Here is a 12,259-nt window from a genome sequence, read left to right as displayed (position 1 = left end):
TGCTGCTAGTAGGCTACAGAGCTACCTCTGATTTTCACAAACACCCTGTGTGCTACCACTCCTAGAGATTCTGTCCAAAACTCATTGGTACACCATATCTCTGTAGTCAAGAGATAGGGTATCCTATTTTTCAAAATTCCATTTTGCAGAAAATGACAAATCCTGAATGCAGTGTCCTACTGCGTGAAACGTTGCACGCACATGCTAAGTATTGTCAAGGAAGAACTTCCACCCTATTTTTTCAAATCAGCCTGGCGACTCTTAAACAGTACAACATGGGTAGGCAACCCAGCCTGGCAGGGATTTGAGCTCGAGGATCACATTTTTCTAGTTTTTCACATGTGTTTTTGGGGGGAAATATTTATTTGCTATACAGATGTTTCAGCAAAATATAAGTAAATTATAACAATTTCAAATACAATGCATTATGTGATTAACAACTGAATTTGGATACCTAGAGTATGTCTATAGTGGATGTCTACAATGCATTTAAACGCCCTGGACGCTGGTCTGCAGTTAGTTTGGTGTGTAAATAAACATACCTTTTGTTGTTTCCTTCTGACTTTCCGTGATTGATTTTTCCTCATTTTTACTTCTTCCTTTCTGCTTCTTCTATTGGTTCTGGTGACAACAACAACAGTGGCATTTATTCTAATTGTGTACTTCATGTGCAGTAAGTCATTCATAGATAGATAGATAGATAGATAGATAGATAGATAGATAGATACTATAGATACTATAGATAGATAGATAGATAGATAGATAGATAGATACTATAGATAGATAGATAGATAGATAGATACTATAGATAGATAGATAGATAGATAGATAGATACTGTAGACAGATAGATAGATAGATGACATCAGCACAATAGATTGGATGATACAATAGTCACACAATGTCATAATGCTACAGTCACAGAGAGTCAGTTACTGCTGCTCTATACGCAGAGGCGAGCCGTCAGGGCCAGCAAAGCCTTCTCTGCTGGCCCTGCTGCACTTGACTGATTAAAACATCTATATTTCATAATATATATTTACTTTTCACGAACATATTGTATTTATTTTGCTGCCGTCATTGCACTGTCTCTCAGTCAGACTGGACACGCCAACGCGCTGCTTCCATTCTCTGCAGGTCTAAAAATACCGCCTGTTTTTTAACCAATCAGATGTTTTTCTTGTGTTGTCTCCGGGTAAAGATCTCCACCGTGAGGCCTTCAGAATCTCAACTGAATCCACCTGCTGTTGAAGTAAATGGGGCCGATATTTAGATTGGCAGGTTCTTTAACCAATCAGATTTCGAGTTTGCCCTGCTGGGCGTATTCTTTCAGGTATCAGGGCCTTCTAGCTGGTCTACCTGATGACGTTAACTAGGGGTCTTCAACCTTTTCAGGCCAAGGACCCCTTAGCTGAGAGAGAGATGAAGCAGGGACCCCCTCTATATTGTATACAATTGTGTTTCAGATTAACTTTTTTTTTTACTTGGTCTGCTCTTTTTTCCCTCGACACATACCTCTTTGCCAAAAATAGCCGATCTACAATGTGAGCTTGTAGATCCGCTATTTTTGGCTAAAGTTCTCCACCAAAAAGGGATGCTAGGGTTCAAGTGGTTAATGCGAAAAAATAAATCATATCACACAAAAAATTGGCGGACCCCGTGTAGTAACTCTGAGGACCCCCTAGGGGTCCCGGAACCCCTGTTGAAGACCCCTGCATTAACATCTTGATTGCATCCCATGGCTGGGAAGAAATGTTGACCAATGAGACGAGAGAACTGATTAATTCAAACTTCTGCTGCGGGTTTGTTGCTCTATGGTTTGTTGTTGTCGTCTCTTAGTTGATTGAGTTCACTAAATTAACTCACAAACAAACGCACAAAAAAACTAAAACGGCTGAAGGAGGAAAACAAACAGATTTGGAGGTGGATTTACTGGCAAAGCCTTTTTCAAGAAGGACTTTTCAAGAAAAGCTTGCCATTAAGAAGGGTCGACCTTCTCAATAGACCTGTGCATGCGTTCAATAGACCCTTCGGTTCTATTGAACTGACAACTGACAAAGCCGCTCCAGCCTCATCCTAGAGTAGAATCAGAATCAGAATCAGAATCAGTTTTATTGTCACATCACAGGTTTACAAGGTAAAAAGGTGGGTGAAATTCTTTTTTGTACATCGTTCCCATCGCAACGTTAGTTTCCATAGAAAGAAGAGGGGGGGGGAGAAGAAGAGGGTGGGGGGCAAGTGGGAAGGAGATCAAAACAAGAGAGCAACAGAAGGCCAGACAAGTTATCTACATATTTACAAATTACCTGAGATAATAAAAAACTAAAAAACTAAAAAAAAACTAAACTAAGGTGCCTGAGCATAGCAGCAATGTATTGTATACTGTGCATGTTATACTTATACTGTGCATGATAGACAATGGACGTTAAGGTGCTTAGAGGAAAAGGAGCACAATAAAAAAAGACCAAAAAAAGTCAGTGCGTTATACAAGGGATTAAGGTGCAAAAGGTCAGTGCGTGTCCACCTAGAGTGGACTGACCCTTGTATAATCCGCAAGTAGCTCCATGAGGGAGTGCAACAAAAAGTCATTTGTACCTGGTGTAGTCCACAGGTGTGTCCGAGGGGGGGCTAAAGTCCAAGTCATTGTCCCTGGTATAATCCACAGGTGTGTTCAGGAAGAGCCAGAAAAGTCTGCGCCGCCTGTTGTCAGGCTGCTGAACAAGGCCTATGCCTCATTCAGTCTTATGCCCCATTCAGCATTCTGACAGCAGCCGGATTGAAACTACACCAGAGCCTGGTGGTGGAACTCTTGATACTGCGGTAGAGCCCCTTGCCCGGTCGCGGTCGTTGTAGGGGGTTGAACAGTCTATGACTTGGGTGGTGCTTGTCCTTGATGATGCGCTTGGCTTTGACCACGCACCGCTTTTTGTACAGTTCCTGGAGCGCTGGGAGCTCGATTCCCATTATCCGCTCTGCCGATCGCACTACTCGTTGTAGGCTGATCTTTTCTCGGGCAGTGCAGTTCCCGTACCAGGCCGTGACACCCTGTTAGGATGCCTTCAACAGAACTGTTGTAATACAGCCTGAGGATGCGACGTCCTACTCCGAGCTTCTTCAGGCGGCGGAGCCAGTACAGTCGCTGCTGAGCCTTTTTCCTCACGTGTGTGGAGTGCGTCTCCCATTTGAGGTCCTCCTCGATGTGTACTCCGAGGAACTTGAACTTGCTGACCCTTTCCACTGCAGCACCGTCGATGAGGATGGGCGCATGGTCTCTCCGCGGCCTCCTGAAGTCCACGATCAGTTCTTTGGTCTTGTCGACGTTAAGGGAGAGGTTGTTCTCCCGGCACCAGCGTGCCAGTGATTTGATCTCCTCTCTGTAGTCAGACTCGTCGTTGTTGACGATTCGGCCTATCACTGTCGTGTCGTCCGCGTACTTTATGATGGTGTTGGAGACATGTGTGGCTATGCAGTCATACGTGTACAGGGAGTAGAGGAGAGGGCTCAGCACGCATCCCTGGGGTGCTCCGGTGTTGAGGGTCAGGGGGTCGGATGTGATGCTGCCCATTCTCACCACCTGATGTCGGTTGGACAAGAAGTCCTGTATCCAGTCGCACATGCTTGTGTTTAGCCCTAGGTCTCTGAGCTTTTTGTCAAGTATTGCTGGGACAATGGTGTTGAATGCTGAGCTGTAGTCCACGAACAGCATACGTACATATTTGTCCTTCAGCAGCTTGTTGTCCATGTGCGAGAGGACGGTGTGGAGAGCCATGGCAATAGCGTCGAGTAGGAATAATCTCCTATCGCTCATTTGTTCTTCATCTCCATCTGGAGGAGATGGGAGTGGTTGGTCCTGATGACCTCCTCTGTACCTTAACACTTGGGTTTCTTCAGGTTTTTTTTGCTCTTTTGTTTCCTTTTCTTTTGTGTCAATACATTTTATTTAATATTAATATGGTGGGCATAATAAGCTTCGGCTTCAGCCCAAACCTTTTCGGCCAAAATTATCTTGTTGACATTATTCTGTATGTTCAACTGTTTGTTTTTCTAAATCATGACCGAAATAAACTACCTACCAACCTAACTAACTAACTAACTAACTAACTAACTAACTAACCAATGACCTACCTACCTACCTACCTAACTAACTTCACTACATCCTCCACCCTGTCCAGTGTAGCTCCTCCCCCAACAACACCTTCACCACATCCTCCATTTCAGTGTAGCCCCAATGCCCCCCCCCCCCCCCCCCCCCCCCCGTCATGTCATTGGCCTTCCATTGGCCTTTCTTGATGCTGGGGAAGATTGCCATTTACTGCCTCATTATTTCTTGTAGTACTTTGGTGATACATTCAACATCACTAGAGTTTATATGACAAACATTAAGGCAGCATTTTGGTTTCCATGCCACTGGTGCACATTTATTGACTTTAATGACCTTCTTCTGGAAGGTGATGAGCACCCAGAGGACTTTTATCAGCGGCTTCTGGCCTTTGTAGAGGATTCATTGTTGTGTGGCAACGGCCTTAGCCACCATGGTGAGAAGATGGTAGAGGAAGAGGAGGTCTCACCTTTTACATAGGACAATATGGTGTTCCTCACATGGCTCAGACTCATTCATCCTGGTGTGCCAAGTCTCATCAAACAGCGGTATGGCATGGAGCTGAGATCAAGTACCTTGGCTTCTATTAAGCCAGAGATATCACAGGCACTGTTGTCACTGTTGGATGAGATTTGTGCCTCTGACGACACAAAAATCTTCCACATGGCTCAGAGCACCTCATTCATGGGCCCAGACGGCTACGCCAGGACAGTGGCGCCCTCTGTGCCAGCAGGCGGGGTGCCAGGAGACCCGCCATTTACTGAGTGATTGCAGTTACCTCCCTGAGAAGGACTGTTGATACGTTGTCAGGGCGCGGCAGATCGTAGACGTCTTGGAGGGCGAGTCTGATGCCGACAGTGGCGCGGGTCGTGGCCATCTCATAGTCGGCCTGATGGAGCCTCACGACTGCGGGTGGTTGGCCAGACGCAAATCTCTTTAACTCGGGATGATTTGATGATCTCATTGTGGATGATCTTGATGATGAGGTGCTTGCTAACAATCCCTTCACAGAGTTGAATTACATTGCTTTCCGCCCTGCCAAGAGAGAGGTGAGGCTCGCCGTGTCCGGTGCAGCGGCTGTACTTCGCGCTTCGACTCCCTTAAGGACTGTATGTTCGAGAGAGTTTATTGAGGTGCTGTTGCCAGACGGAGGCCCACCACAGGACCCTGTGAAACATGCACCAAATAAAACTGATGTGCAGGTTGACACGGACAGCCTCCTCCCACCGGAGGTTTGTGTGCAGTTTGGCGCTGTACTTAACATGAAGTTGTCTTCAGCCCGGGCATTAAAGGATACAATGGCGCTGGGTCATTTGAGGCCAAGATTAACTTGGAGCCATTCGAGCCTCCAAAGCAAAAAGGGCGTCTTCTTCTTTATGTACGAGGCAAGCTTGAGGAGCTTCAGGATACGTTTGACCAGCTGGAGGTCTAGGACTCGTGGTCTAGGACTTGGCGAATGCATTTTAGCAAATACCGCTTGCACCTGAGTCTATGGAGTTCTGCGCCGTTGCCACGCCCTTTAAGAGAGTGCGAGTACAAACACGATCTGCGATGGGCTTGGGTCAGAGACGGCTCTGGAAGGGGCTGATGTGCCTCGTTATGGGTCACCTCCTGCAGGAGGGTGTTGTGGCCAAGATTGCAGATGATCTGTACTGTGGCGGCGATACAGCTCAAGAGCTACTCCACAACTGGAAGAGTGTCCTTCAGGCTCTGTACAATAATAATAATAATAATAATAATAATAATAATAATAACTAGAAAATGTGCTCCTCGGAGCACAGGTCTCCACCAGACGAGTACTGTTCCTGATTAATCCTGTCTTACCTATCTATATTACATATTGTCACGTGTCACGTGAAGCTGAGACGGACACACACACGGAGGGTAAAACATACTCTCCACCATGCCTTCGGCATGGCGGAGACAAAATCACACCCAGTGTGAAGTGAGAGGTGTTATTTAGAAACAACAGTGGTCATCACAGTGATGGAAGCTCACTTAAAAAAAAAATATTTTCTGAAGTGCTTGGTGCTATTTATAGGTTATTATTTCATCATGCGTCTCGCTAGCCAATCAAAGCAAAGGGTCTGAATAGAGTCAGCCAATCACGGTACAATATTACATATTGTCACGTGTCACGTGAAGCTTGACCAATGTTAGCTTGGCTGAGACGGACACACACACGGAGGGTAAAACATACTCTCCACCATGCCTTCGGCCTGGCGGAGACAATACAAATAACTTGAATTTATATAGCGCCTTTCTGAAACCCAAGGACGCTTTACAGTACAAAAAATAAACAAATGAATTGCCAAAAGCCTGAGTAAATAAGTCTCTTCAGTGAGGACTTGAAAGAGTCCAGTGTTGGTGCCTGGTGAATCTCCATTGGGAGAGAGTTCCAGAGGTCAGGGGCTGCCACACTGAACGCTCTATCGCCAAGGGTCCGCTTGTTGCTGTGAGGGGTGGTGAGGAGCCCCAAGTCAGAAGACCTAAGGCTGGGGTGTAATCACAGAGGAGGTCTGAGAGGTACCCTGGGGCGAGGGCATGGAGAGCTTTATAGGTGAGGAGGAGTAGTTTGTAGGTGATGTGGAACTTAACTCATTGAGTGCCAAAATTATTTCTGGCTATGTGGTCTCAGTGCCAGAGATTTTTCAATTTATCTTAGATTTTCAAGTAGTCACAGAATTTTTATCTCCAGTATTATCTATCCTAGGGTGGTTGCTAATCACTGAGGGTTGCACTGTGTGGTTTCACAAAGGTCAACGAGGTCATCGCGATCTTGTTGACATTAATTATCTGATGTTGAAAATAACATGTCTGGGCTAAAAATTCATAGTAAAAAAAAAGTGCTCAGGAGCCGAGTTACAGCCTTTTTCAGTAATAAGTTAAACAAGGAGTGAATGGAGCATCAAATCTTCAGATAATGATATCTTGGGTTCTGAACTTTTTTTTAATTTAATTTTATTATTTTTTCAAAAACACGTCATTGGCACGTTGGGCCATAGCGGTAAAACCGCGTGCAGCGCAGCGCAGGAGCGCTGCTCAGGAGCGCAACTGGATGTCGGAAAAAAACACTGAATTGACATATGAAAATGTACGGATTGTAATGTGTAACTTTATTTAATATCAAAATAATATAGGCTACTGATATAATAATATCTTATATAATTATAATTATTAATAATTAATAATTAATTATTATTTTTATATTATTTATTATTGCTCTGTTCAGGCAAGCCCGATAATCTGGATAGAATCTTGTAGTGTGAGATGCCCCATATTTGTTTAATGGTGTAGTGTGTGCATGTTTAAGATAATCTGATAAGAAAATCTTAAAAGATGATCCTGTAGTGTGTGATGATACCAGATTTCAAAATGGTTTAAGACTGAAAAAGTCTTGTAGTGTAAGGCCAGCTTTAGTTAGTTATACAGGGACCCTCAGGGTTCCTTGGAGTGGTTTCAAATTGATGGTCTGTCACTCTAGAGTACAAATAGAACCAAATGGACCCTTACAGGTCTGTAACTCTAGAGTACAAATAGAACCAAATGGACCCTTACAGGTCTGTAACTCTAGTGTACAAATAGAACCAAATGGACCCTTACAGGTCTCTAACTCTAGTGTACAAATAGAACCAAATGAACCCTTACAGGTCTAACTCTAGTGTACAAATAGAACCAAATGGACCCTTACAGGTCTGTAACTCTAGTGTACAAATAGAACCAAATGGACCCTTACAGGTCTGTAACTCTAGTGTACAAATAGAACCAAATGGACCCTTACAGGTTTGTAACTCTAGTGTAAAAATAGAAGCAAATGGACCCTTACAGGTCTGTACCTCTGAGAGTGTACAAATAGAACCAAATGGACCCTTACAGGTCTGTAACTACGACGGGACTCAGCGGCACGTCTGCGGCCGGCGGGGTGCTTGCTGATGACTTACGGCCAGATGTGTGTGTGTGTGTGTGTGTGTGTGTGTGTGTGTGTGTGTGTGTGTGTGTGTGTGTGTGTGTGTGTGTGTGTGTGTGTGTGTGTGTGTGTGTGTGTGTGTGTGTGTGTGTGTGTGTGTGTGTGTGTGTGTGTGTAAATGCAGACATATTTAACATTATTTGTCAAAATACTTCAAAAATGTTAATGAAGTCCATGATCATAACACCAGAGGCAGCTCCACTGATCATGTTCAACCCAGATTTGGCTCAACTAAGGGTATGAACTCGTTCTCATGCTATTCATCAAAAATGTGGAATGCCCTACCAAAAGGAGTAAAGGAGTGTAAAACCCTACTCACTTTCAAAACTGCCCTAAAGATACACCTTCAGGAGGCTGCAATTCGAAAATGGCCCCTGTCTAAGTCTTAACCTACCCCTCCCTACCCCCCCCTCCTTCATTTTCCTCTTTTGTATATATATATATATTTTTTTTCTCTCGTCATACCAGTAACCTGAAAGCTGATTGTATGACATTCTGTATAGTAGTGTGTATATCTGCCTGCCTCTTATATTTCATCATGATTTGTGTGCATGGGGTTCTCATCTTAAACAAGCGTAATGCTTAATGAGGGTTTCCAGTTTAGTAGACCTTGTATTGTGAATTTGTACTTCCATGTACTGTTATGTACTGTCATGTACTATTCTCATGTCTTTCTAAATAAACTACATCAATCAATCAATCAATAGTCCACACTCTAAAGAAGGAAGTATCACATGACCTTATTACCCTGAGGTCACATGACTTGCTGTCAACATTAAGGCTGCAACTAACGATTAATTTCATAATCGATGAATCGGTCGATTATCTTATAATGTAGATACTACCCCCTTGGAAAAAAAACGTCCTCATGGAAGCACCAGACTCATATCCACGCAGATATACAGACTATATCACTGTGTGGATATGAGTCTGGTGCTTCCATGAGGACGTTTTTTTTCCAAGGGGGCGGGATCAAAACAATGACTCTCGACGCAATTGGTTAGACCTACAAACCAACTACCAATTACAGTCTCCCATATTCGAATCCTGGGCCCTGATTGGTTACCCACGTCTTCTGGAGCAGGAAATGGATTCTCTATGGAGCGGTGCCAGACCCAAATCCGAGAGTGCAATTTTTTTTTGCACTCGCAGATTCGTCTGGTCCCAGGCTAGTTTTAGGCATGTTCTAACTAACAATAAAGACAATAATAATGAATACTTCCTTCAAAGATAATATCTTTTTACAGCTTTCTTGGCTGTAAAACAACTGTACTGTTACTGTAAGTATATAACAACTGTTATTAAAGTATTCAATCAATCAAATACAAAAGATACTGAATATAAAACATTAAATATATTTTGTTCTCTAATATATCAACAACATAACAAAACTGTTACTAAAGTAATCAATCAATCAAATAAAAAAGGTGCTGCTGAACCTGTGTATCCGAGGAGTCTAGGACAGTGGTTCTCAACCTTTTGAGGCTGACCCCCCAAAATAATCATATCTGAACTGGGGACCCCCCCCCCCCCCCAAATAATCGTATCTGAACTGGGGACCCCCCCCCCCCCCAAATAATCATATCTGAACTGGGGACCCCCCCCCCCCCCAAATAATCATATCTGAACTGGGGAGTGGGGACCCCCCAAAATAATCATATCGGAACTGGGGAGTGGGGACCCCCCAAAATAATCATATCTGAACTGGGGAGTGGGGACCCCCCAAAATAATCATATCTGAACTGGGGAGTGGGGACCCCCCAAAATAATCATATTTGAACTGGGGACCCCCCACCCTGACAAGCACTTGGAATTGCAGGAGTTGAGGCGTTACATTTAGTTTGACTCGGTTCCACAGATAAATATTGTGAAAATAGCTGATCTACAAAATAGATTGAGATAGAGCTTGTAGATCAGCTATATATATTATTTCACAATTGATACGTTTTTATATAGAGTTTTTTTTTATTACTTTTTTTTTTTATCATAATTTTTTTATCCCGCGATTTTTGTAACCCATATTTTTCACCCGGTGCCAATTTCCTAAGTGATCCTGGGTGCTACACCAGCCCTACACCAGCACTACACCAGTCCCCCACAGTAGGGAGGCCAGGGCCGAGCTCATGCTTCCTTCAGGCATGAGAGCCAACGGACCTTCTTGTCACCTGACAGGGGGGAGGTTCCCTGGTTGGACGTAGCGCGTGGAAGGAACACGTTATTCCAACCAGTTCCCTTCCCCTCCATCAGGCGCCCCGGCTGTCATGGGGGAGGCGGTATAGCGACCAGGATTACTACATGTTTTTGTGAGGGTATTAACTACCCTAGGAGACACGGGGAGAACATGCAAACTCCACACAGAGTAGGCCCTTTCGCCAACTCCACCTAGGGTATGGGCGCTGATGACGCGGAGGAGAAGACACGCCCCCAGCGCCCACAGCGTCCCCGGCGGGAATCGAACCCAGGACCTTCTAGCTGTGAGGCGACAGCGCTACCGACTGCGCCACCGTGCCTCCTTTTTTTTTAATTATTATTACTTTTGATCTTTTTAGGTATTAAAAGGGTATATAAGTCCTTAAATTGTCACTTTACTGTCATCCGGGTACCCCCCCAAAATCATGTGGGTTGCTGTAGGCAAAGTGCTGATATAAAATCAAAATGTGTTACATTTCCTGTAAACAAAATAGTACCTTTTTTTCTTTAAACCAAGGATGTAGCAGCAATAATAAAGTTAACTCAATTAAAGAAAGTGCATTCTCTGAACACATCGTAGATGTCTTGGCTTTAATGTGCAGGGCTGCGTGCTAAACAGTGCAGCTAGATTCTGTGAGAGAAACAAGCAACCAGGTCTAGGAAAACAAGCCCAAAAGAAGCGACTATTGTTGGCCACATGAGCACTTAATACTTAGTACTTATACTGACTGTATATACATCGGCTATTTGAAAATAGCAGATCTACAAGTTCACAACGTGTCGCGAGCTTGTAGATCTGCTATTTTCAATAAAATCTTAAAAAGCTTTTAAGCAGATCTGGCAACACTGATGCTAAAGCCTGGTTTCTATTTACTGCTCAGCGCTCGGATCCGGTCTAGAGCCCGCCTACTGTATCCGGTAATTACACATACATATACACGCACATAGTGTTTCTGCCTCAGACTCTAAACATACTGGTCACCTGACCTGACCTCGTTTGTCGTCTAAATACTGCAAACTCTGGAAGCCATTCTTAGCCAGCGCTCGACTTCTTTTTTTTTGTTTTACATATTCCATGAATGAAAAGGAGCAGGAAAGAAGATACATCTTGAATCTATGAATACAGTCATGATTTTATTCCGTAAGTCTTACCTGTGTTGTTGTAGTTCAGTCTAAGAAGGCGCTCTAGATCTTCATAGCTCTCACAGGACTTGATACAGGACCTGACCATACAAGGAAACAAGAGTTTGATTGGTTTAGAACAGCGGTCAGATGTGTCAATACATTCAGGTAAACATGACCTTATAAAACCTTGGAGTAAAGAGAAAGGGGCGTGGCATAGTGGGGTTTGTTGGTGAAGTGAAGAGAAGTTTAGTAATAACTCTAAGAAGGTACTGTAAATACAAATAAAATGACCCAAAATGACTTAACTCCACCTGGAGTTGAATATACAGTTATATTAGTTATTAAATATCTCAGCCAGGCCAGACGGCGAAAGGCCGGGGATTATGTTTTTGCCCCTGTTTGTCTGTCCGTCTGTAAACAGCTAATCTCCAGCAACGTTGGACCGATCAGTATGAAACTTTGCACACACTCCCTGTAGGCCAAGGAAGAACCCCTGCCACACATTTTTTAAATGGGCCTCATGGTGACGCTATAAGACGCATTTTGGCTTATAACTCAAACCGTAGGTTCTAAAATCACATTTTCTTGTTCCTTGTATTGCTTGGATCATGCTGCAACTAATCATATTGGCCCCGCCCATTTGTGACTGACTATATTTTTCACCATTTCTTTTCTTCAAAACACACTTTTTGCTACAAGTTAACTCCCACAGATTTTGTCCTAAACTCTCACACATCGCTACACATTATATGTGGAGTCATGTGATCAAGATGTATCAGTCGGATCCTGCATATTAAATTCCAATTGGCTATGATTGACTTTCAAAGTTGTGGGCCCTGGGTAGCCTGGCGGAGATTTGCACTTTTCTTGTCTGTCTGTC

At 43.8% G+C, this 12,259-nt stretch overlaps 1 protein-coding gene across 1 annotated transcript in view; it reads right to left on the bottom strand.

Moving 5' to 3' along the window:
• The window catches only part of LOC308094038 (NACHT, LRR and PYD domains-containing protein 3-like), a 54,719-nt gene extending 43,239 nt beyond the window's left edge, over positions 1-11,480 (bottom strand). Inside the window, exons 1-2 of the mRNA XM_080440481.1 lie at positions 11,407-11,480; positions 543-621 (exon numbers count right to left, since the gene is read on the bottom strand). Of these exons, the coding sequence (XP_080296607.1) occupies positions 543-587 (45 nt within the window). The 5' untranslated portion in view covers positions 588-621; positions 11,407-11,480. The remainder of the gene's footprint in view (positions 1-542; positions 622-11,406) is intronic.
• Between the last annotated feature and the right edge of the window lie 779 nt (positions 11,481-12,259).

Source organism: Gymnoscopelus braueri, assembly GCF_963280865.1.
Source record: "Gymnoscopelus braueri genome assembly, chromosome: 10".
Taxonomy (NCBI): Eukaryota; Metazoa; Chordata; class Actinopteri; order Myctophiformes; family Myctophidae; genus Gymnoscopelus; species Gymnoscopelus braueri.
The sequence above is the reverse complement of the archived record's forward strand: the minus strand, read 5'-3'. Positions and strand labels throughout refer to the sequence as shown.